Genomic DNA, 26,423 nt, shown 5'->3' with positions numbered 1-26,423 from the left:
GTGACGCTTCACTTCGTGAATACAGGTGACGCGCAAGCGTACAGGTGCTATAGCGCACACGAAGCTATTGGCCCTTGGTGCGCCTGGGCTGTCCACATCACGGATAGTATTCAAGACAGGGCTCTCGCTGCCACGCCATATGCAGCAGCCACCTTAGAACGCCTCTTTCATTTGCTTACGAACTAAATTGGCAAGCATAGTGTCAGTCCGCACAAGCAAACATGAACACATCGCACTCGATGACCGCACACACTCGCTGTCAAAATTCTGGCGTGAGGAATTGCGGCAGCAGCAGTGAGCGAAGTGACCTTCATACTGTCTATCTCTTCAACACAAATGGAGCTACGAAAACACTGCACACACAAAGCTACGAGCCATCGGCCTGCCTACACTGTGCCCCCAAAGCAGATCGCTTCGAAGATATAGTCCGCGCGACCGGGTGCGGCTGAAGTACAACACCCCGTTCTCTCCCCTCCCCCGTGCTGTGCGTGCGACAGATGACGGCACACTTCCTCACTCCCATTTCTTCTTTTGCAGAAGCTGAGCCGGGCGGCTCACTGTCACACACTTTTAACTCGCACACACAGCGTACAGAGAACTAGGACGATTTATCACAAGACAAACCCAGTACATCTGTATCACAAACAAAACCCATAGTGACTGCCAGAGGAGGTCAACCCAGCGCGCCTACACCTACCTTCCTCCTCCGCATCGTTTCACTTCGTTTCTCCTTTCCCACTTCGCTCAGCGTCACCTAGACTTTCCTCTAAGTAGCATTGCTTTGCTGCACGCTCAACGTGCTTCATACTTACATTAGCTTGGAGCCTGCACCGATGACCTGTCAGATCACAGATCCCTGCTTGAACTCCCTAGTGAACTTTTTCCAGCAGCACGAAGGCACAGAAGGATTTTTAAAATCCTTAGGGGAGATGACATTGTTTGTGGCTGCTCACTAATTTGCACAGAAGCGCCAAACATCCGTGACGAACTGGATGAAACGAAGCAAGAGTACCGCTTGAAGACAGTTTTATTATTAAGATCAGCTAAATAAAGGCCTTTTATGTCATTTTTCCTCCGTTGTAAGTGCTGTAATGGAGTGTTTAAACAGTTCAGTTGGTAGCGTCTGTTCGTAATCGAGAAGGAAGGTCACGCAGAGCAGGAACAGCTGGTTGCCCGAACGGCTCGCGCTCCTGCTAAGCACTGGCGATCCGGCTGGCCCACTGGTTCCACTGCAGGCACGGAACAGATGATTTGGCTGGCCGTGTCCTCGTGCTCTTCTTCTTCATTACAGTGCACTTCATTTACCGTTTTGAACTAAGATATTTGGATGCGCCTGGTTGCCAATTATTCTTCTGATAAAACGAACAAATTTTCATGGTCCCTTTGAGTTCGTCTTAAAGGAAGTCTACCAAATATGCACAGACGCTACCACTCTCAGAGTCTGTGTGGCACACCAAACCTCATGAAAATCGCAGAGCGGGTAACATTGTGTAATGCCTTAGTGGTTAGCAGGTTTTACTTCCAACTGTACGCAGTTCTTATTTTGCCATGAGATGTATCCCCATGAATGAGTCCAACTATGTTCACTCACCTGAACAGAGTTTTCGATAAGGGCCCCAAAGTAAAACAAAACAAAAGAAAAATGGAATGAAAGTTGGAAGAGGCCCCATTCTTTTTTTTTTTTTTTTGTATCTTCCACTTGCATTCCCCTTTTTCCTTTTCTTTTATTCAGAATATAAGATGCATCACAAATTCGAACTACGAAATTGTTTTTGCAGTTCATTAGAAACTGTTAATTCCCGCAGTGCTTGCCTTGTGTTCTTTGTCTGTTGCTGCCATACACCTGTTAATAAAAATCAAGCCCCTTGGGTTTTTCTTATTGTTTTTGCTCACCTGGTAAATGGGTGGCACATGGCACGATGAGGCCTTGTCATCCAGCCACGAAAGGAGCGAGCTTATATAGGTTCGTGGCCTTGTAGACGGCAGGAACATTGTCCACAGGAGATCTTTGGAACTCGATCAGAGAGCAACTGATGTTAGAGGGACACTAAAAGAAAAATATTATTTGAGCTTTTTTAGTACATCACTGTTCTACAAAGCCACTCTTACTGTGAGAAGATGCTTGGCAAGCCAGAAAAGTCGTAAAAATGCCAGCTTGCTGTTGCATCATGGATTTGGACGATGCCTGCCCGGGTCTGCTTTTCATTGAATATATACTTCGTTTCACAAGCTGTTTGCAGCACTATGGAAGGTAGGGGACTGTTAGCCAATGAGGGCTGCAGGAGCACAGCAAATAGTCCGTCAAATATTTGAGCAGTTTAGGACTAGATTTAAAACAATAAACACAAAAATTTAAAACAGCTTGGAGTGACAATATTAAAGTATAGTGAGCGCTTTCAATCAGCCGTGAAACTTATAGCAGTGACCCGCACGAACACAGCTCCTCGGAGCCCTGTTACAAAGTGGCGATGCGCTGTCTTTCAGCAACATGGCATTGCCCAGTTCAGTTGTCTCCCGTGTGCCGTCCGTTGAAGGTGCGCTGTTTCTCCAAGCTGGCAAAGCAGACAGCTTGAAACGTTCTTGAAGGGCTTCGCGTCGAATGCAGAGGCAGTTCAAGCTTGAATTCCCTTATCCAGAGGGCTGCAAAACTCACCCAGGTGAGTGAGCAAACGCTCTACGAGTGGACAATGGAGATGGAGAAGGCGGGCAGAGTGATGTCACCGAAGAAGCGTTGCGGTGGAAAAGGTGGTGAGCGAACAAGGAAGCTGGCCGATTTTTACCTGAGCGTGTTGCGGAGGATGGTGCACCACTGCTTCCAGAGAGGGGAGATTCTGACTCTCGCCATGCAGCGTTTCAAAGAGGATGATGCCCTGCCGACTGTGCTGATCTGAGTTGTGGCGAGGCTGATGAATTGTGAACCCATCTAACAGGATAACTTGATTCATTTCTTGTGTGCACACAAGTCGTGATCAATCAGTATTGTCGCAGTGAGACCAGCCAAAATGAGAACGAGAATGTCTCCAATGAGCTATGGCAGACCCAGTAGTGGAGGGCTCTGGATCACTATTGTATGCTTGTGTGTAGAAAAAGAAATGGGCCCAGTCCCTTGGGAATGGGCGTCGCCCATCCAAAAAGAAAAAAAAATATGAGAAAGGCACCAGCGCCACCCGCTACAAAAACAAACAAGCTAAATATTAGTACACTTCTTTTAAATTAAATGGAGCCACCCATCATTATCATCACAGGGCAACAGGCACATAGGAACTCAATTTTCTGATGCGCTTCATCCTGATTGGCTTTGCGGCCCCTACCTTCCAAAGCCCTGCAAACACCTTGTGAAACTAAATATAGGCTACATTGTATTGTGAAGGGGCCAAAAACTGAGCTTGGAACTTTAAAAAAATTTTTACTGGGCCATAGTGGTCTATGAAAAATATTGTAAAGAAACTATCAACGACTATTGCAAGTGTAAGAAAATATCCAAGCACTTCTTTCCAAGCACTCTTTATTGAAGTATTGATGCACTTGAAAATGTGTGTCTATGTTTCGTTTCGCAATTCCGTTGAGAGCAGAGCTGCTACCAGCACACCTGTAGCGGTAGTATGGGTGGACAGCATGTGCCTCTCAAAAAGGTTTAATAGTTGGTGCTTAGCAACAAACCTGCCCCCGAACCTGGTTGTGCGAGCACACTTGCCCATTCTGTTAAGGCATTTGTATTGGCAATGAAGATCTAACCTCCGACCATGAGAATTGGCGAGAAAGCCAAAGAAAGCTACAGTAGAACTTCATTGGTACGATCTTGTTGCACACAATTTCCTGGCGGCAAAGTTTGTTATCGAGAACACAAGAAATTACCCAATAGAGTTATGCTTCCTTTTTACCAGTTGATACACTTTTGGAAAACAATCTTTTGGCGCCAACGTTCAGTGCATCGCCAAACTGGGACCACATGGAACACTTTTCAGCTGCTAGAGCCCATGCAAACTAGCAAAAGTGGGAAGCGCATGCGACTGAGAACGGTAATCCCCAGTCGCAGCAGCTTCGCAGCAATGCTTGCCCGCCCGTCTCTCGCGAGAATGCTGGTGCCCACTTGGTTTCCTATTTGGGTACCAGCAAACCTCCTTCCGTGTTGTCGCAGGCCACATTCACAGCTATCGCCGCCAACCCTATTGCAATAAGCATCTTCACCTATCTCTTTCACAGCAAGTTGGGCGCAGTGGCATCGGAAGCGTACTGTACGCCTTTAATAGGTGACAAGCCAGGCGTGCCGCCGTTCCCTGCCGTAGGCAGCGCAAAGTGAGCGTCATGTTTCAATCTGGTGGCATCGCATTCTGGCGTCCCCGACAAGCTCGATTTCGTTTCGATTTCCCTTCCCTGTCTTAAAACACTACACAACAGGAAAACGACAACGTGCATTTGGGGTTGCTCGAGCACCACCAGCTCGATGCGCATCTGCACCTCAACGATTCGCGCCAAGTGGGCAGTCAAAACCTCCTGTCAAGATGTCCCGTTCGAAACCCCTGACCCAGGCCAAATTCGAGGAGCGCAAACATAAGCTTGCCGAAACCGCAATAACGGCAAAGCACATCTCGGGCTGCTCGGCACGCATTGGCGTCTCGTGCTACGATTTGTGCATTGCTTCGCATTGCGTAGATGTAATCTGCAGTCTGTCAGATTTATTTGCGAGTTCAGATCGTATGTTTTCCCGGTTAGTATTTTTTCTCACATTGTGTGTGTGTGCATGTGTGCTTGTGTGTGTGTTTGTTTTCTTAACACAAACGAGGTTTTGCTGTCTTCGCTTCAAAATACTTTGCAATCCACAATCTCACACTGACAGGCTAGTGCTGGGATTTCAGCGGAAAATTAAGGAAACTGAACTTTGACATTCACTTTCTCTTCTAATAACCTATAACTGTGAAATAGCCCAGTGGCTTTGGCGTTGCTGTTTGTGGGTTTAATCCCGGCTGCAGTGGCCACATTCTGCAGTGCAAAAATGCTTATGTAACGTGCATTACACACGGGTTAGAGAATGCCAAGTGGTCAAAATTAGTCCGAAGTACCCCTCTACGGCGTGCCTCATAATCAGATCATAGTTCTGGCACAAGGAACTCCAGAATTTAACTACACTTTCTGCCCATAACAAAGCAGAGCTCCAGTTGACTTGCTTCATTTCCTTTACAGTTGTCACGAGTGCTCTTCATTCTGTACTCATTACTGTACGTATGTGTGTGTTTGTGATTTAAGGTGCAACTAGCTGAGCCGTCTCCTCCTCTCCACACCATGCAGGTGTCCACTGCACGCATGGCTTCAACCGGACGGGCTTCCTCATTGCGAGCTATCTGGTGGTCAACATGTCCTGGAGGTGAGCCTGGAATGTCATGTGCCCCACTGAGGCCACAACTGAACTAGAAGCTGCGAGGAACACGCTCGTGCAGTTCTTGTTTGGGTGAACCTTAAGGGGACACCGAGGTCCGATGAAGTATGGTTTTGGAAGCTCTTATCTCCTTACACAAGTTACTAGCAGGGAAAATGACGGGCTAGTTTCCCCCTTTATGAATCTGGTGTTGGTATTTCTGCTTGACATTACCGATTTAAAAAGCATTCATGTATGCAGTCCTGGTTCATTGATGTGTTGTTCAGTAGACCTAACCAGCCTTCGTCAAAATCTCATGTCAGATTTCCTCATTAGCGTCCCTTTGAAACAGCTCTGGCCAGTTAACCTGGTGGCACTACCTTTCCCTCTTATCTGCACTGCATGGCATTTTGTGCACAGCAGGCAATACTGAAGAACCTACAAGAGCAGTGTGTTCCGGGCAGTCTCATGCCACACGTTTAGCTCTGCAGTTGTTTTCGATGTGGAACACTTTCTGCGGAATAACCACTTCACATACTACGGTCGAATCTCAATAATTCGAACTCATAGGGGCCCGTAAATTGGTTCGAATTAAAAGAAGGAGTTGTTTTTGAAGTATTCGTGCACCACAGCACGATGCACAAACGGTGCGAGTCGGGAAATATCACGGCGCGCAAGCATACAACGAGCGACGACCATGAAACTGCCCATGTTGGCCAACGCTCTTTTCCCGATAATGGCAGAAAACGAAACTTCAATGAGTGGGCTAAGCTGGTGCCACTTTGCCAAATTTTGCACATTCTAAATCAATATCTTAACCGTAATGTAAATTTTTGGCAACAGTGTTGGCTAAATATGAGCCAAAGTTTCTGTAAAAGAATCACTTTTTCCAGGGCACGTGACGGCTCTTGCTGTCATTCGGTCGCGCCGACCCGTATATCGTCTGAAAAAGCAGTCTGTCCTCTTCATTTTCTCGCCACCACCGGCTCTGTCCGCACATTGTCAGTGAAGAAATTCAGCTTCAAGAAGAAGTCCCAATGCGTGCTGTAATTGGTCGACAAAGGCATGTGACCCTCAGCCAGCTATGCTATTGGCTAGACTAGCATTGTCTGCATCACTCCGCTGCCGCTGAGTGCATGCCAACGAGTTTTTCCATGCTGACAGCAATGTCGACCTTGACTTCGAAGTTTGCTGCGAATTATAGATTTGGGGAAAAAAAGTAAAAGAAAGTCGGCATACAACTTCAAGAAATGAAGCTCCGCCGCGCCACTTCCCGATGACGTCGATAACGGCCCGCTCCCGCAGTCGAGCGAAGCCGGAGATCCCGATGGCATGTTAGGCCAAGTCCCCCGAAGCGCTCCTGGCAATGGCCATGTTTTGTCAATGTTTTTGCACAACACTACTATTCTGCAGCCGAAAGATTTGCGGCGTATTGACAGTGAAGCTCAAGGAAAACTTCAAGCATTAGCATCAACTCCTGCTGTTGACCAAAAATCGGAACTACTAGATCATGTTGACGACACTGCTGCCAGGACAAACGACCTGGCTATGTCTGCTGAGCGTGCGTTTGCTCAAAACTTGCAGCGGTTGCTCAGAAGGCATCGCCATAGGGACTCTAGCCAGACAGACTGCATTCCTGGAGGCTACTATTGCAATAGCACTTGTAAATATTCTAACATTTTGTGGTGTTGTGTTATAAAAATAAGCTCTTCTTTTTTCTATCAAGTTGTCTCAGAATCTCATTTTTGGTGTTTAAAACTTGCAGAAGCACTATCTTGGTCTTCAAGGCACATAGAACCACAACTTAAACAGCGGCATGTAGCTACATGTGTGTACTACACAGTGGTAGGAGCAGATTTTTTAATTTCGCTTTTGTAAATTTTTATAATCTGGCTGATAGCCATGTCTGGAGATGGAACTTCATTTGCTGTAAAATTGGTAATACCTCCAGTACAAAAAAAGTAGTCCTGCATTTGTGTTCCTTACACTTTGCAGTATCCAGCCATCTGTCCTTATAAACATTCTGGCTGATATTCTTGCAATTTTTCTGATAAACAATAGGTGAATAATTTTATTTATATCCCCAGAACCAGTCAGCCAATTTAAAAAGTAATTATATTTTTGAAATCAGCATGAAAAACTATGTCTCGGTGACAATTTTTATTAAATTTTGTCAAAATATTAAAGTTTCTAAACATCTCTTCTTTCCTTAGTGTTACATCAAATTATGTGATGCATGCCTATATCATTATTTCATATATAGTGCACTATTTCTTCTTTTTTTTTTTAGCTAATGTTAGTCATGAGAGAAGTAAAGCCTTTGTAGCATTGCCTGCTTAGATGGAGTTACCATTGAAATTCAGTTACAGTGAAACCTCGTTAAACCGTAGTTGGCAGGAGCTCAGAAAAAGTATGTACTAGACGGTAGTACCGTTTAACCAAATAGCATGAGATCGCCCACTTACCTGTGGAAAACGGAACTCAGTGAGAGTGCAATGAAAGGGGAAAAAAACATGCAGTATTTATTCACTTCGTGCAACAAAGGTGTTATTTTCGTTTGATGCCGCGGCGGCCTAGCACGCCGACGACAGCGGCCTCAAACTTACTGAAGCTGCGTGCCAGCTTTTCAGCCAGCCCCCTCTTCTTGGCAAACACTCGCATGGCAGATTCCTCGGCGTTACGTATTCACCGTGCACGTGCGCAGTAGTGCTGCAGAAGTCCCAGGGGCACCTTTTTCATTGCCGGGTGCCGGAGTTTGGAATGCTTTTCATTTGGAATAGAGTTACATTATCGCGCCCCTGTTCTCATAGCGACGATTGCATTCATGAGGCTGACGTAACGCGCAGCTTATGCCACTGTCGGGCTTGAATCGCTCGTGCTGTCGCTTTCCGTGTCATCCTCATCACTGTTGCTAGTCTGACACTTCGGCAACAACACAGGCAATGATGGTGAAAAGTCGAACCTCGTAGCCGACATGTCTTCATGGTCGCAGCAGCGCTGCCGAGCAGCTTCTTAGCATTCCAAATGCCACACACTGTAATCAACAGCAGATCACTGTTGCGTGCCAGCGCCGACTTCTTCATGTCACGTTCGATAGTAGGGACAGTGTCTAATTTTTCTTTTATGCTGAGCACCCGGCGTCTTTTTATCCGAGCTTCGGAACGACATAAGTCCTCGCTGCACCATCAACCTTTGTATGTTCTCTGTGGGGAAATAAGCCGCTTACTACAATGTCCCCATAACGCACGTCGACTATAACGATGAAGTCTGGCTGCTGGGTGTCTGTGCCGAAAGGTAATGGAACGCGAAATCCTTGAAAAGAAAACAGAAAAAGTGAAATGCAAGCCGCTACACGATCGCCCGCTACCCTAACTGCCGCCAAGCACTTCTGTCCATAAGAAGTGCACGCCAGCCTCGCGCGCATCTCTCCCGTCGTCCTTCCACCCCTTTGAACACAAATGTGCTGCGCCCCTAGATCTGCGCCGTGCCACCCTCCGAAACACGAATGGACCGCGCCAATCGCCCTGACAACGCTGCCCGTACTGCTCCCAGATTGCTTGCTGGGCCCTCACAGTTGGTTCTTTATTCTATGGATCACATTTTGCGCAAGTCGCTTGTTCCTTGTCTTTGTCTGTTGCGTCGAAATCATTCCTGGCCACGTTGCTTCTCAGCCGCATTTGACGACGTCGAAACGGAAGATAGCTGATTTGCCCATTGATAATCGGCAACGCACGATGTTGCTGGTGAAAAGAAAGCACACTGCTATAGACTTGAAAACAAAGTGCTTTTTACCGATGCGGTGATTATCGCGAACATGCTTGCATTGGATAGAGACAGTGACGGCCACGACAGCAGTGCTGACACTGTAGGGCATGCTGCCTCAACATTGTCCCCGCGGGAGGTCCTGTATATGATTCAGTCCCTCATGGGCTTGTTTTCGCGATGGACCTTCTGCTTCACTTTGTGGAGCACCTAGATGCCTTGGAGAAGGATGTTGGCAAGCTTAGCGTAAAGCAAGCAAGGCTGACGGACATGCAGTTTTCTCGTGCAAGCCGGTGGGAAGTATGGGGCAAGATTCTTGTGGTGATCATGTCCCTGAATTTCTCAAGCCGAGATGCTGCCACGGCAACCTTCCCGCATTTTTTAAAGGGGTCCTTTTGGGGCCACCAAAGCGATGCCTCAGCGAAGCTCTTATGTCACTTGCCGCCCGTGACCTCTCTTTGCAGTTGTTATATAAGTGCCATTCTTGAACGCAGACAGCCATGGCTTGTTAACAATACTCGATCGGAGCATGCAGGAAGCAGAGTTAAACAGTTAAGCGAGTCAACACAATCAGAAGCTGGATGGAGGAAGATGGTGGGGAGGAGAACTGGCCTCCCCGCCATTATGGTTTTCTCGGAACAGCTACACCATCTCTCATTTTGATAATTTTTTTCTTGCAACCAGGTTATAACAATTGTTGGTTATAGCAATAGAATTTTCGTGGCACTTGAATATTCTTATAAGTAGGTTCAACTGTATCGAGGTTTAGCTGTATGTCGATAGTGCAGCAGGAGTGGCTGTCCCAGACGCGGTTATGGTAGATGCCATGTTAGGGGACATGTTTTAGTGAGTGGCCACAAAACAATTTGGCGACTTTGTGTTTATGAAACTGGCTGAAACATTTCTCTACAATTCAAATGATTCCGTAGGGATTACCTTTGCATTTCTACATCATTAAATGATCGTATATGGGATCTTTCTCACCTTGCCATCGTGCATTTGCGTTCTTTCCAACCACTCTCTCCCATAGTCATTGTTATCTACCATTGCCATTGGTCATTATGGGCATTTAAGAATAAAAGACTAAGTTCAACAAAATATTTCAGTTTTGATATTTTCTGCGAATATTTTTTTTTCTACGGAAGCCATATGCGATTTGGGGCATATTATAAAGAACACTAAATTCTGGGGTACAGGAAAACCTCATTAATTCAGATTCCACGGGACCAGAGAAGATGTCTGAATTAATACAATGTTGAATTAACGACGTGATCATAACTCAACAAACGCGTCAAACATCAATGTATTGTTACTTTTTGGAATAACTGCTTGGTGTCACCTGTTTCACACAAGTAATTTGCACAGAAAGCACAATTTTCTGGAGTTCTTGTAGATGGCATAGTCTCCGTACTCTGTCGGGTGAAACAGCACAGATTTTTTCCAAAACTTTACACTAAAACTTAACACTAACACTAAAGCATGTCATCAGCCTCTTTAACACTGCAATGTGGCGGTTCGTCACACACATCTATGAAGGTTGCATTTTCACGATCAGAATCGGGGCCTTCATCGCCAAGTACATTGTCAATTGTATCGTCATTCTTGAGGTGACTGGCAATGGCAACGTCACTGTCGATCTAGATGTATTCGTTTAGCGAGACGTCCGGAGTAAGGAGTCTGCTGAAGAGGCTGTCAACTTCCTCGCCGTTTATTTATACAGCCGCATCCTCTACTTCCAAGGCATCAATGTCACAAGCAAAACCACTGTGTCGGAAGCAGTTTGCAATTGCTGCAGACGGCGTGCTGCTCCACACGTTGCACCACCATGGGCACTGCACTGAGGAGGGCCACTTCATATTTTTTCCCTGCTTCCATACAGAGCAACGCATGCTGAAGCATTTGCCTTCTGTCTTGACTCACCAGTGGCTGCTGGGAAGCCATAGTGTTTGGAGGAGGCAAGAAAATTAGCTCTATGGTGAAGAAGAAGAAGACCACGGAGTGCGGACGTGCTTCGTGTCGGCTCCGCTACTTTCCTATGTTTTTGGCGGATTACCGAACTTCTCGTGGAAATTCTTCCTGCCAGCGATAGGCGGAAGCCTCAGGACTCCCTCAACATCAAGTTCTGCCAGGCGGGCCCATTTTCTGGCTGATAGGCAGCGCCTTTTGTCCCGCCACACAGGCGGGGCAAGCTAAGCCTAGCATCTCCACGTACGCCACCATTGCCCGGCCGCCACGGTGGCGGTGCGTGCCAAGCCTAACTTGTCGCCGGAACTCATTCGGGCTCCCAGTCACCGACGTCAACGTGCCAGGCCTTTCCCGGCGTTAAATGGAAGTTGTCCAGGTAGAAGGAACAGAGATCAGGCCGGAAGATTTCGGCAAGGGAGCGGGGTGGTGCAATGTCAAGAGGAAGAAACAGACCGATGGTGTAACCGAGTCGGCGCATAACCAGCAGGTGCACATGCAGCGACGGACAGTAGCTACGTCAAATACGGGTATCACCACAGTGCAGTACAAAATGAAGTACGCCCGACAAGTGCATCAGATTGCCATGGCAAGCTGAATGCCAGAGTTACCGCCGGACGATTACAAAATCGTCGTACGCCCCCGAGGCGGTTTCAACGTGCGCGATTACGGCATGGATCGCATTTACTGTTGCCTATGTAACGCGGCGGGTGTAGGCAGAGAAGTGGCCGGGGAAGATAGCATCTGCCTCAACATTAAACAGAACGTTGTGGTGCTCAGCATGCCGTCTGAAGACGGAGCTGGACGTTACGGAGCCATTAGCAAGCTTTGCATCGGAGACCGAGAGTTCGAGGCGAACGCCTATCAAGCCGCCCTGGAGAACACTTCCAAGGGCCTGATCAGGAACATTACAAAGACCGAGAGCCCGGCAGACGTCATCGCTAATCCAGTGACGCAGCGCAACCCTCGTGTGCTGCACGCCAAGCGCATGGGCAACACAGACAACATAATCATTTTGTTCAACGGATTCCACGTACCGATATACATATATTACGGACCTATGCTCGTCAGATGCTCACTCTACAGGAAGCAGATTGACGTATGTTAAGAGTGCGGGAGGATGGGACACCGCGCCGACGTGTACCCCAATCCCAACGACAAGATTTGCCGTGGATGCGGACGCAACAATCCGTCGCCTGACCATCGATGCGAGCCGCGTTGTCGACTGTGCGGAAAGGGACACTTCACGGGAGACCGCAGGTGCAAGGCGAGATACTAGACCCCGTACATAGTCAAGCACCGCCAACTAGAGCGAAACAGACAAGAAGAGGAAGAAGCGACCGCAGAGTACGGCAGCTGTTACAACAGCAGCAGCGACTGTAATGGCAATGGATGCTACTACCTCAATTACCCAGCGATAGACCATCATTCAGTCACCGACAACCGAAGAGGACGCTCGACTAGCTGCGGCGGAAAGGGTGGCGTGGGAAATGCCTGATCCCGCTCTCGCAACCGGGCACAGCGGCCGAGAAGCACGTCGGCGGCGCGCGGTGGTGCTGGTCCGGGCATCGCAGCTGTCGGCCACATCAATCAACAAAGTCAGCAGCAGCAGCAACAAGGTCACAGGAGCACTGGGCAACAGGTGTGCTGGGTGGCTGTCGCCAATTCTCCCAGTGGCGGAGGCACTCCTGTGGGCCGCCCTGGCGAGCCCGCTGTCGGCAGCGGCGGTGGGAACGAGCTCGAGCGAGTGATAGAGCGAGTACTACGACAACGCCTAGGAAACCATTAGAATCGATGATTGCCGAGCTTAAACGCGAAAATGCGCTCCTTAGAGAGGAAAATTACTGCAGCAACCACAGCAACGTCGCACGACGATGCCGCCGTCTTCGGTGCCTCGATCACCGACTCTCGGCCTGAGCCGGCCGAGTTGGACACGGATGACGAGGGCAGCTCTGTGGAGACGGTGGAAGAATGGCATAGTCGTCCAGTTACCGCGAAAAGTATCGCACTAGATTCCGCAAGACCTGACACCAAACAGCGATGCGGCCGTTACGAGAAATTAGAGAAACGAGTAGACAGCATCGAGAAGAGCCTCGAGGAACGTTTTGCATAACAGATGGCACATATGAATGGAATGTTTAATAACACGGTAGCTAAGCTCTCTGAGCAAATAACACAAATGTTCGCCGCGCACTTGGCGCACATAGACGACATAGAAGCGCGGCTGCCGCCAGCTGCTGGTAGACCAATAAGAACGATGAGCAAGCCGTACTCTAGACAGCAACAACACAATCAGCCGCAGCAAAACACGCTCACAGACGTAGAGGTTGCTTGGTTGCGACTTGGTTGCTGCGCAACCGCAGCAGCAACCAAGTCGCCTCGATGGCGATGGGTTAAATTAAACACAGGCATCGCCATGGCTACACACGCAACGAACCACACTAACACTGGGAAACAACAACAATACACAATCTGGCAGTGTAACTGCCGGGGCTACAGGAGGAAGCGCGCTAATCCCCAGCAATTCATGCGCAGCCGCGAGACGAAACCGGACGTGATCCTTTTACAGGAGACAAATCATCCGGTCAAACTAGCTGGCTACAAAGCCATAGAGGCAACCGCGATGGACAGCAAAAAAGGAAATGGTCTACACCCCGCGTGGCAGATGGCACGGGGCCGGGGGCGGTGGTGGCGTGCCGGCCATCGCCCCCGCCCGTTGCCAGTCGTTGCCGTGCTCGTTCGGCGTAACGTCACTGTAGTGCAGCGCGAACTTCCCTGCGTAAAGATACCTCACGTATTCATAGAATTAATTCCTAAGAGTGGCCGCGGACTTTTCATCCTTAACGTGTATAGTAAACCCACGCTGCAGCACCGCTTCGGGGACCTGCTCCGAGGCGCGCGCGTGGCTTCTGGCGGCAAGCCTCTACTTGTTTCGGGCGACTTTAATGCGTCGCACGGAGCCTGGGGCTACACCCGAGAAACACCCAAAGGCAAACACCTTTGGGAAGACTCGCAAGATCAAAGGCTTGAACTGATCGCGAATCCCGCCGATCCTACACGCAGAGGGAACAGTGTGAGTGTCGACACGCTACCAGACCTCACGTTCGTTTCGAATGTAATCACAGCGCACTGGCAAAATATGCAAGAAGATTTATACTCCTGTCACACGGACGCGGCTAAAGTCCTTTTAACTCCCTTCAACCAAGGACGCCTTTATCTCGAGGGAGATGCGCGCCGTGTCACACGGCAGTCCTTTAGCAAAGGAAGTTTAAGGAAGTTCCTAGCGAAAGGAGATAGAAGATCTCCCTTGCAGACTGAAGGGAGTACTCTTGTTCCCAGCGTGCTTGAATTTCGAGTCAAGAAATCACCCTCATTTTTATTAATTTCACTTTTAACAGCAATTCTAACTGTTTTTATTGCATATAATATAGTATTTGAGCACTGACAAAGATATTTGAGTTGAGCAGCTACATTCGACTCTCGAACCGGGCATTCTGGGAATGGCTGCTGCGTTTGCCCTGACTGCGCCTTTTTTTTTTTTTTTGGTCAACGCGATCGCACGTCTCGCGCATGCGAAATGAGTGATTCACGTCTTTCCCAAGATTTTTAGCAATATATAACGTGTTTCTTTCATGGCTGCGTACGAGGTGAGCAGCGCCTATTGGGCCCCCAGTGGCAGCTTTCAAAAGCTCGCTTATAGGCTGTGTGACACGGAGCTAGGTGAAACTCCCTTGCGGTCCTTTAAGGGAAGGAAGTTTGAAGGAGATCCGAGTTGCCCATGTGACACGGGTATTAGGAAGTGACCACATGCTGATCGAGATGACGATAGGCATGGGCCCGAGCAGTCGTGGGACTAACCCTGTAAGCAAAGGCCATAAACTCAAACTTGTGAAGTGGGACACGTGCCGCAAGAAACGAGAAGAAGCGGGGCGAGGCGACGAGCCGATTACGGACATAGACGAGTGGACCGAGATGCTCAGAAGGGATGTAGACGCAGCAACGAGCGAAGTTCCGCCCAAGGCAAACCTCGAAATAATTGACAGCAGGCTGCTACACATGTGGGAAGCAAAGCGAGCACTTCTAAAGAGATGGAAATGTCAAAGACATAATAAGGCTTTGCACAAACGCATAGCATAATTAGACAGAGGGATCGAAGAATACGCACTCCAGGTATCCAGGGCACAGTGGGAAGACACGGGCAACGACCTCGAGAGGCAGATGGCCGGGCCAAGTGCTTGGCGCCTCTTTCGACAGCTATTAGATCGAGAGGAGACTAGGGCCGCTCAAGGCCACAAGACTCGTAGACTAGTACGAGATTACAAAGTTGATAACTTCTGCGACGCAATACGGGATCGTTACTTTAAGAAGGCCGAAAGCATCCAACATGCCAAATACGATGGCGCCGCAAACGATAAATTGGACGCGGAATTTAGCAAAGCAGAAATTTGGATAGTCCTGTTCGAACTAAACACCCGATCGGCGCCCAGCCCGGACCGGGTTGCCAACAAGACTCTCCGTAACCTAGACGAGTCGATCTCCCGCCTCGCAACCTATGTCAACATGTGCTGGCGAGGGGGCTCCCTTCCCGAAGCGTGGAAACGGGCCCGCGTTATCATGATTCCAAAACTCGGCAATCAAGTTACGCTCAATAATCTAAAACTGATTTCGCTTACGTCTTGCATCGGCAAAGTCATGGAACACGCAGTTCTCACCCCAACTTTCTCGAAGACGGTGACGCATTCCCGCACACCATGCTAGGATTCCGCCGCAGCCTCTCCTCACAGGACGTATTGCTCCAGCTTAAACACCAGATCGTAGACGACACTACCAGCTCCACTAAGGCAATCCTCGGCCTAGATATTAAAAAAAACCTTTGACAACGTTAAACACGAAGCAATCTTAAAAACAATTAAAACATTAGGACTAGGCCAAAGAACGTATAATTACGTTAGAGATTTCCTCGCGTGCAGGCGTGCATGCATCGTCGTGGCGACGAGGAATCGCCGGAATTTGAGACGGGTCCGTCCGGCATGCCGCAAGGATCCGTCATATCACCATTACTCTTTAATTTAGTTCTACTCGGTCTACCCGAGAAATTAACAGAAGTAGAAGGATTGCATCACAGTCTATGCGCGGATGACATCACCCTCTGGGTTCCCGGGGGAGGATGTGACGGTCACGTCGAGCGAACACTACAGGCAGGAGTAGATGCGGTCCAGAATTACTTGCGTGGAACAGGCCTCGAGTGCTCCGCTACCAAGTCCGAACTGTTAATCTACAAACCCACAAGGAGAGGTCCTAAAACCCTGCGCAACGAAGAGCGGGAATACTCCAAAATACGGATTATATTGGCAGATGGTACTCCCGTACCGCACGTAGACAAAATTAGAATCCTGGGGTTATACCTGCAGGCAAATGGCCATAACGGAGAGACGGTGCGAAGACTTCGTTGTTCGGTAGATGACACGATCCGACTCTTGCGTCGCATCACGAATAGACGCAATGGTATGGGTGAAGACTGCGTGATCCGTCTCGAGCAGGCGTACGCGATAAGCCGCATAACGTATGTTGCCCCCTACCTTAAGTGGATAAGGTGCGAAAAAAAAAACAAGGCCAAATGCATGATACGAAATGCTTTTAAGAGGGCGGTCGGCGTTCCACTCAACGCAAGCACCAACAAGTTTCTGGAGCTCGGGCTTCACAACTCACTTGACGAGTTAATCGAGGCGCACGACATTGCACAATACGAATGATTATCTAATTCAAAGACAGGTCGATGCATCCTCGAGTCACTCGACATCGTGTACCACACTCAGCATGGAGAAAAGGTGGCGGTTCAGGCCTCGGTCCGTGACCACCTGATCATCCCGCCGCTTCCCAAAAACATGCACCCGACGCACCACGCCGCAAGACGCAACAAATGAGCAAGAGACCTTCAGAAGAAGTTTGGCAACAGCAGCGAGGCGGTGTACGTAGACGGTGCGCGATATGGAGGAGGGAGAAGCGCACACGCAATCGCGGTTGTAGACCGCACGGGTAAGTGCCTCGCGAGCGCCACGGTGACCACGGGACACACGGAGGCGGCCGAAGAAGCCGCAATAGCCCTAGCACTGGCCACGGTGCCTAGCGCTGCGATCGTGATGAGCAACTCGTAGGCGGCAATCCGCGGCGTCGCGCGCGGTAGCGTCTCACGGGAAGCGGTCCACATACTCCAAATTTGTGACGGCGGCGACTCGTCATCGCCCTCGCAACCCCAAAATTCCACGGTCTTCCTCCTCTGGACCCCGGCACACACCGATGTCCCGCTCATGGGCAATGAAGTGGCCCATGCCACGGCTCGAGGTCTCACATGCCGAGCCGCCGCAGATTATGTGGCCGCCGCCCCCGCTCCCGAGAGCGGGGCATCATATCTGCCTGATCGGGACACTACAACAGAAATGTGGCAACAAGAATCACAATGGGCGTGGGGCGATCGCCTGACCACGTTCAGAGGCCTCACCCAACACTGCATACTCCAAAGACGCACATTCCCGCCACCACACAAGTTAAACAGGAATGAGGCCGTAACTTTACCTTTGCTCCAGACACACACCTACCCTAGCCCCGCGGTCCTACATCACTGCTACTCGGGTTTATATCAAACAGATGCCTGTAAAGCTTACGGACAGCGAGCAACGCTGCGACACATGCTCTGGGAATGTGCCGGCAACCACGGTAATAGGACCACATCCGTTCGCGACGCATCCGTAATTGCAGCCGTTACCACAGTACGGGAAGCCTCGAGCTCACTCCTCAACACCGCCCCGGCTGCGGGGGCCACCGGGGAGGTTCTCCATCGGCGTCGCCACCGCTGGGAGGCGGCTATTCTGGGCCGTCCGGCAAGCCAAAGATGCCGCCCGAGTCCAAGGACTTCTAGCCGCCACCTGAGGCCACCACAACGAAACTGCTGGACCATTCATTAATAAAGTTTCTTCTCTCTCTCTCTATGTTTGTGAGCCCCAGCACTTTGTTGTGTACGCTACCGTTACATAAAACAATTGGTGCTTCATGTGCTATTGCAGAAATGCAGTGCACCAGTTCGTGCAGCCAGGCTTGAAATATCTCCGAAATCATCCATGCTATCTGATTGGCATGATAATCTGTGGGATGCTTCTTGATGCTTTTGAAGCATCACGGCGTTTTTTGGCTTTGCCGATTACCAACAGCGGTAGCCACTGCATGCCTATCATGTTGGCAGCCAGAAGAAACAGTTATCCTGTCCTGCAAATCATTGACATCGAGCCACTGAGCCAAGGCGGAGTTTCCCCCCTTCTCACCCATCAAAATTGCTTATCTCTCAAAGTGAACATCATATCGAATGCGCTATGTCACATCAAACATGTTACGTCATCGTGATGTCATGAATACAGTCGATGACTGATCATTTGGACTCCACGGGGAACTTAAATAAGTCCGAACTATTGAATGTCCGAAAAAACAAATGTTTCCAAAAAAGATCACTTTATGTTTTAAGGCCCCTGTGCAAGGAATAATTAGTCGATTCGTTGCTGCATGCACTTCTGCTTACGTGCAACCAAGTATGCCTGTATTTCTGCGAGTTCTGTGCTGTCGCTGTACTCCGATGCATGGACTTCAAAGGCTTGAGTCGAATCCGCACTTGAAGGCTCTGGAGCACACGATACGTAGTCGTCATCCAAGTTAGAGTTGCTGCTTGATGGTGGGAAAGCTTCCTAAATTATTTCGTCATCATTGAATTTGGCATACGACAACACCGTGCTGTCAACATCTGCGAGATCTTCAGATGTAACAGTGGCAGAAATTGGTACACTGCTACCTAGCAGGTCATCAGTGATGTCTCCATTTGAGCTCGTTGTGACAGGCGGTAGTGCAGGCTCTTCAGTCGCGGAGACGGGCTGATTTGGACGAGAAAGACTTCCTGGAGCCAGCAGAGTGCTGTCTGGAATGCAAACTTAAAAAACAAGCTCAGAGGGAGGGAATGCTGTCCGAAAGGCAAACTCAACAAACAGAATGGCGAGAGCAGACCATGCGTGGGCTTGTCGGAATGGGATGTGATGATTGCGATGTTGAGGCAACCTGTAATTCAAATAAAGCCTCTAAGATTTTCATTTGCAGTTAAATTTCTGAAGCGTAGTGCTGCGACCAAGGCAAGGCCTCAGGGATTACCATCTAGCATGAAATCTCTGAGGCCATACTTTATGTCTCGTCAAGGTTGCCAAAGGAAATAATGGCGGAGGAGATAATGGTTAACACTACAGCCATGGACGGAGTCCGGCTAGTCAAATGTAGAGCTGGCGGCTATCTGAAATATCGGTCGTCTTTGTGCATTAAGTCTATGGGGCCGTTGGCAGTGCCGCAAAGCTGTCTGAATTACTGAGCGGGTCCAAATTATCGGGGCCCAATTTACTGGTCTGTGACTGTAAGTGGAGTCAAAGTGTGAAAGACAACAGGGTACTGCAGCGCCGTAACTGTAACACAAGAACAGCAAAAATGGTGTCGATTCTAACCAAAAAATACTTCTGACCTCGGATGGCTTGTCGATTGATTGCATCAAGACATAAATGTACAGGTTGCCAATGTAATGCTGAAAACCGCAGAATGTAGAATATTTGTTTTAAAATTAAGAATTTAGCTGTTATTCAAATATGGCACAAATGTAACCCGTCACAGCCGGCTGCATTGTCCTCACATGCCTGCGTAGAGTTGTTTCTTTTTTTCAGACGGTACTAGAGAGTGGCCGTATGTATGAGGGGAGGGGTCAGTGTAAAAGTGTGTGGCATAATAGAGGTCTTTAATACATTTTTTATATAGGGGTTTTGCCAGAAGCAAACCACTTAGTTGTAAAATGCGAGTTGTTGCATGACTGGGGGATGTATAATCGAGGTTTTACTTTACAAATTGATAACTACCATGTTGATAACCATAGCAAGCAACATAGCAGTGCCCGACACCAAAAGCAATTGCAAGGCCAGAAACACATAGCCGACATGTTTTTTGACCCTCACAGGTTTCTCTCTCTAGTGATGAATAAATGTTATGGCCTTGATGTGTTTCTGGCCTTTCAGGACATCCAGCACATGCAAGCACACATGACCTTCGAGATCATTGTAGGCTATTCGGAAAAGCCATTTTTGGTGGTGCATTCTAGACACCCCCTAGCAACACCTGATCTTGCATTTCTCGTGTGCCTCTGAGCTCTATGAACTGTCCGATTTAACACGAGGTTTGTGCCATAGCTTTATGTATATGCTTCACAGGAACAGGTGGTTCCTGTGAATTACCGAGTTAACAAAGGATTTACTGTACTATGTGCGAAAACCATGTTCTGATTATGAAGCATGCCATAGTGGGAAGCTCCGGATCAATTTTGACCTCCTGGTGCTGTTTATGTGCACCCAATGCACAGAACATGAGCATCTTCGCATTGCACCTTCATTGGAATGCGGCAGCTGTGGCCGGGATTGAACCTGCGACCTTGAGCTCAGCAGAGTGGTGCCACAGCCGCTGGGCTACTGTGGCTGGTGTGTAATGTTCACTATATAAATATAAGTAACAGTCAAGTAGAGATATAGATAGAGGCAGTGAGAAATTCTCATGCGCCGTGTACAAAGTTACATCAGCAAATCAGTTTCGTTTTGGAGGGAATTTCCTTTCTATACAGTCTCTGTGGCATTCTCTTTCACCCACATTGGTTGCTCAGCGACTCTGGTGTTCTGTTCTGCCACTGAAGGTTGCAGGTTTAATTCTCAGCTGCCATGGCTGCATTTTGATGTGGGTGTAGTGCAGAAGAGAAACACCTGTGTACTTAGTGTGCACATTAGCCCCACAAGCTCAGACTTAATCTAGAACCCTTTACTACAGCTTACCTCATAACTCATTTCTTGCTTTGAGACTTTAAATGCCCTAATTTTTTTTATTTTTTTTTCTTTCAGCATTGAAGCAGCTGTCAAAGCCCTTGCAGAGGTGAGTGTCGTTCTGTCCAATCAATCATTCAGTCAAACAATTTCTTCTTCCTTTTGAGACAAGAAGGATAGGACTACCTCTAAAAGCTATGTTTATCTAAGTGAAAATTAACAAAGTACCTAAAATAGTTATATTAGGTGGGTTTGGAGCTTTGCAAAGAGGATGCTTGATTATAAAGATCTTAACATTTGTTATAACATTCGCATCAAGTTTAGGACTTTCAAACATGGCACGTGTTATCTTGTTATTGTAGTTTAATACTTAAGACATCGCCATTTTGACCTGTAGAACTTGGATCTAAATCCCTTATTCACTGCAACATTGTTTTGAAGACGAGGTCTTAGCCGACTTCACACAGGTTCAGTGTATCTGGGATTTGGGTATCTTGTAACCACTTACAGCAAAAAATACCCTTTCGTGGCTCTAGGGTGTCATAGCTAGTTGCAAACAGTACCAAAATGTAGGTAGGTCTCAGTGACGCAAGAAGTTAGAACTAGTCACAGAGCAAGTAAAATTAATGGTGTAGGCATAATTGGCACAAATATAGTAGAAGATTCGCCACATTGCACTATACTTTTGTAGAGAGTGCACCGCTGTAGATGCAAACATGTTGAGGCAAAGCCACCATTTTGCACAGTTTTGACAAATGGAGCGTGTTCACACGGACTAAGCAGGGCTTGCGCGAGGCACTGGTGTCTGGAAGGCAGCTTCGCCGGTGCCCACAATTAGCAAGCATTAGTCGGAGAGCGGGTAAAATTAACGGTAAGGGTGTAACTAGCACCAATACAGTACAAAGTTTGCCACAAGCACTATAGACCACAGACTCTTATGAATTGGACTACCTACCTGGCCTTTTGGTCAAGAAAGGAAGGGCCAACCAAGTGTCGACGTTACCAGTTCTGCGCCTCTGTCTTGTGAAATCATCTTTCATGTGAAAGGGGATTATTACAGTCAAACACACTTATAATGATTTCATATATAACATTCTATTGGTTATAATGATCACATTTCAGTACATTTACGATTTTCTGACCCTTCGTATTGGAACTGCTTCCAGATATAACAAAAGTTTTTTAAATTGCTGTACTCTTGTACTGAACATTTCAAACCCAGTCACGGCAAAAAAAGGCTGCACGCGATGTACCAAAGCACAGAAGCCCGACCAAACTGGACGCAGGGCAGCGCGCGTCCTGCTCCAATCCAACCAGACGATCATGCAGACTTCGAGATGAGCGCACGGCCACTGCGCACAGATTTGAAAGCCATGAAGGAGGTCACTACATGGTCACTCGCTTTCAAGGCGCACCTCCAGTTGGAAGCGTACAGAATAAACAGCAGAGCACGGGGTGTGCACTGGTGTCTGCACTATTGCTATATTGCATGCCACGATGGTGGCACTCTCATTTCTGCGCAAGTGTCCATGCGGCACCACCAGCATTAAGCCTATTTTGATGATTTGGAACCAGCATTTATATCTTTCCACCATGGGATCAACGGCCGTAGGCCACTCAAACGTTCCTGTTGTTACTGTCGATATTCATGCAGCCCAAGTCGGCGAGAATGTTGCACCATGTACTGCTGCTACACAATGTTGCAAAGGATCGGCGGTTACTATGCTGTTGTCAGGAGATCACAGTTCTGCAGCGATTTGTTTACGCATTGCCGATTGCTAATAACAGTTCGCAGGGACGTGATAATGTCACTGCCCAGTGGTAACGTTTGCACTGATAACAGTTCGCAGTGACCTTTCAAACATGGAATTTTTTTAACCTGATGTGACATAGATAACTTAATTTTATGGCTCTTGTGTGGCTGACATGCAAGTCGTAATGCTGAGACCATTGCAGAATGGCAGTATGTCGCAGTAGTTTCCAAAGTTTACACTTCTGGCCAACTAGAACACTTCACTCTCTTATGCAGATTACATACATGTCCCACTGGTAATAAAATATATCAGAAGCTCTCCAATAAAAAATGGCGACTTCAGTACCAATTTCGAAATGACATGTGGTCTGAACAGAAATGACCTGGACAGAAATGACACTGGGCAGAAATGACACTGGACAGAAATGACACTGAAAATCTTGTTTTCAGACTAAAGTGCTGCCGAGTTGCAACTGCTGACGCCAGCTTCAATGCGGTTAATGTTTTAGCATATTTAAGGGCTAGTCCATGTATACCAAACTACTGATATAATGACCACTTTTCGCGGAACTATCAAGTTCATTATAAACAGGTTCGACTGTATAAAATACAAAATGAGTGAATATTGAACATGAAAAGGAGACCTAAAGTAGCATCACAATGAGATGTAACCAACATATACAGTCAAATCTCGATATAACGAATGACACAGGACCACCGAAAATCGTTCGTTATTTTGAAATATCGTTGTAATGAGAAACTTCCGGTTATAAGCCAGTGGACAAACCTAGGAATGAAACTGACATGCCTTGGCAGTAGACGCATGTGCAGACAAGCATACTCTCAAATAAAAATGTTTCACTCAAAAGCTGCTTTATTTGAAGAAATCAGTTATTTTCTTCTGGCGCGTGCAGCATGCGCAACCAATTAGGAATGCATCTACCTCATCGGGTACATCATTGCACCGTGCGATGAAAGTGCGCACTTTGTTCATGTGCACTAAAACATCAATGCTCGACACGGATTTCATCTTCTGTGTTCGGTGACGCACAGTCATCTTTCTTCGGGTTGTCATGTCCGCCGCCGTTAGTGCTGCGCTGTCGCTCTCCACATAGTCGTAGAAGGAAGGGACAGCAGGCAGCACCTGCATAACCTCGGTCCACAGGTCTCTTGGGTTGTTGTCGGTCGCCTCCAGGTCATGTTCAAGCTGCACAGGCGGTTTGACAAGCCCTACTTTTCGCCAGCACTTGCTAATGGTGGACGCCTTCAAGTTTCACCAAGCTCTGGTGAGTGTTTCCGCTGCCTGACGAATATTAATTGCAGTCTGCTGTTTTAGGCGGAGGTTGATAATCAACCGCTGCACAAGGCGTTTACGAAATTCTGCTTTCAAACTCTTTATAATGCCCTGGTCTAGGGGTTGCAGCAAGGACATGTTGTTTGGCGGCAGAAACTCCAGGCGAATGTGCGTCAAGCGAACATTCACAATGTGAGCAGAGCAGTTGTCGACAACCAGTAGAATTCTTCTGTCATCCCTCTTCGTTCGGTCTTCGAGTTTGATAAGCCACTCAGAAAAGAGTTCTCTGGTCATGCAGGGTCATTTGTTGGCACGGTAGTCGTATGGTGACAATATTCTGTTTTGATGCAGCGAGGCTTCGCACACTTGCCAATGACAAGCGGTCTAATTTTCTTCGTGCCTGTTGCATTGCAGCAGAGCAGAACTGTCACGTAAAGATCCAAACTTCTTCCTCCTTTGCACTGCTGCCCCTTAAAGTGCATCGTCCAGTCTGGCAGGAGCTGATAAAAACATGTGGTCTCATCCGCGTTAAAAATATCATCTTAAGAGTACAATTCAGCCACCTCTAAAAAACTATCTTTGTGCCAGGAATCCCCGCCTTCTTTGTCAGCAGTCTTTTTCTCGCCTGAGACTACCTGCCAAGTTATTCCGTTCCTTTGACGGAAATGAAAAAGCCAACCTACACTGGCGTCAAGCCCAGTTATTTCAAGTGCATCGGCAAATTTACGGGCTTCTTAAAGCATTGGGTCAGACACGGGAATGTTTTGCAGTCTGGAAGCATCTTTGAACCATGGGAGAACAGCTTGGTTCACATTTTGTAAGTTTCCCAGTCACAGCCGTTTCCTTGTAGGAACGAGTTGCGATTCCTGGGGAAGCTTGACAACCTTGGTCTTTCAAAATGGTTGCGACGGTCGATGGTGCAATGCCATGCTGTCTGCACACGTCGATTTGCTTTTTCCCTGCGTCTATTTCCTGCAATACATCCAATTTATCCTGCAGCAAAAACTGCTTTTGCTTCTTCTAGGTGCCGTTGCTAGCTGCATTCATCTTTGTATCTCACGCAAACATTGCCAAAGCTTTGTCATGAACTTTTTGGTGAAGTTTGTGGTGAAGCAGTTGGCACTCAACATGGTAATGATGATAGCTACTGCACTCATGGTTTCTACTTCACGCGAGATTTGCGGCGCTGTTACTCTTAGCCGAATTCGTAATACTGATGTTCCTTGGTTATAAAGGGGACAATAAACTGTGTGCGTTATTCTGAAATATGCGCTGCATGAAAATTCATAGTTCTGAAATATTTTTACATTGAAAATATAGGTAATCTGGTGGGGATATTTAAAATATTCGTAAATTTGAGAAATCCGTTAATATGGAGTTCGTAGTAACCAGATTTGACTGTAATCATTGAATCATTTGAAGCATCATTTATGTTGACCTTGTCTTTAGCATTGTTAACATTTGGTTGACTCTTCCTTTCTTTGTTTTTTGTTGGTCATGTGACAGTCTGTGTTATGCCTTGTCAAATCATATCGCTCTATGCCCCACAAACTTTTTCTCATATGGCAATCACTAAAGACAACGAAACACTGTTGGAAGGAAGTGCAGTGTTATGAAATCTGAATCATGCCACCCTTCTCTCATTATGCTCCATTTCATACTTAGCAGGCGACGCTGCAGAAGCTACGAAAATTTGAATTAATACAAAGTTCGAACTAATGAAAGTCAGAAAAAAAAATGGCTCGGTTAAGGCGTATATATAATCCAACATGGTGTGAGTGCGTGCGCTCAAATTATCGGTCCGAATTATCGGTGGCAGTGCGGATTTCGGTGTGAATTAGCGGGATGTGTTACATATTGATTTCAATATACTGCTGGATGGACCGTGGTGGCTACTTCGAATTATTCTAAATTTCGAGTTGAGTTGTGAATTAACGAGCTTTTACTGTAGTGTGTTCAAAGAAGTCTTCACTTCGCATATTTTGCAGTGCAGTTGTTTTGAATCTGTGATGCTTTCTATGAAATAGCTGTTTCATATATTGCAATTAGAAATTGTGGACGTAACATTACGCCAAGTCGTGTATCATTTATGCACCTCTGCGCTTCCGGTATGTGACACAATGTCTTTCGGTCGCGAGTGCAAGAAGTACGCTGTGAACTCTGGTCTCAGATGCTTTATGCACCAATTTTAGTGGTAAATAGATTTAAAGCTGTGGCTCCTTCCATGCAATAATTGCTTTATATTTTGTGACATAAAGGTATGATACTTGATGCCACATCAAATTGCATGGGGCATACCTATATATTGTAGCACCTCATTCATATGTTTTGGGAAAAAATGCGAGGAAAAAACTTAATAATTGGGAAAATGTACAATCCGAAGTCACCAAAAAATCGTGCAGAATTAAGTTAGCTCACATCTACATA

General features: G+C 47.4%; 1 protein-coding gene across 2 annotated transcripts in view; it reads left to right on the top strand.

The window, feature by feature from the left end:
• mRNA-cap (RNA guanylyltransferase and 5'-phosphatase mRNA capping enzyme) overlaps positions 1-26,423 on the top strand; it is a 124,543-nt gene that overhangs the window by 10,534 nt on the left and 87,586 nt on the right. For both annotated transcript variants that reach the window (XM_075690398.1, XM_075690399.1), the window contains exons 6-7: positions 5,287-5,362; positions 21,028-21,058. In XM_075690398.1, coding sequence (XP_075546513.1) covers positions 5,287-5,362; positions 21,028-21,058 — 107 coding nt within the window. The remainder of the gene's footprint in view (positions 1-5,286; positions 5,363-21,027; positions 21,059-26,423) is intronic.

This window comes from Dermacentor variabilis, chromosome 4, assembly GCF_050947875.1.
Source record: "Dermacentor variabilis isolate Ectoservices chromosome 4, ASM5094787v1, whole genome shotgun sequence".
Classification (NCBI taxonomy): Eukaryota; Metazoa; Arthropoda; class Arachnida; order Ixodida; family Ixodidae; genus Dermacentor; species Dermacentor variabilis.
This window is presented reverse-complemented; position numbering and strand designations above follow the sequence as displayed.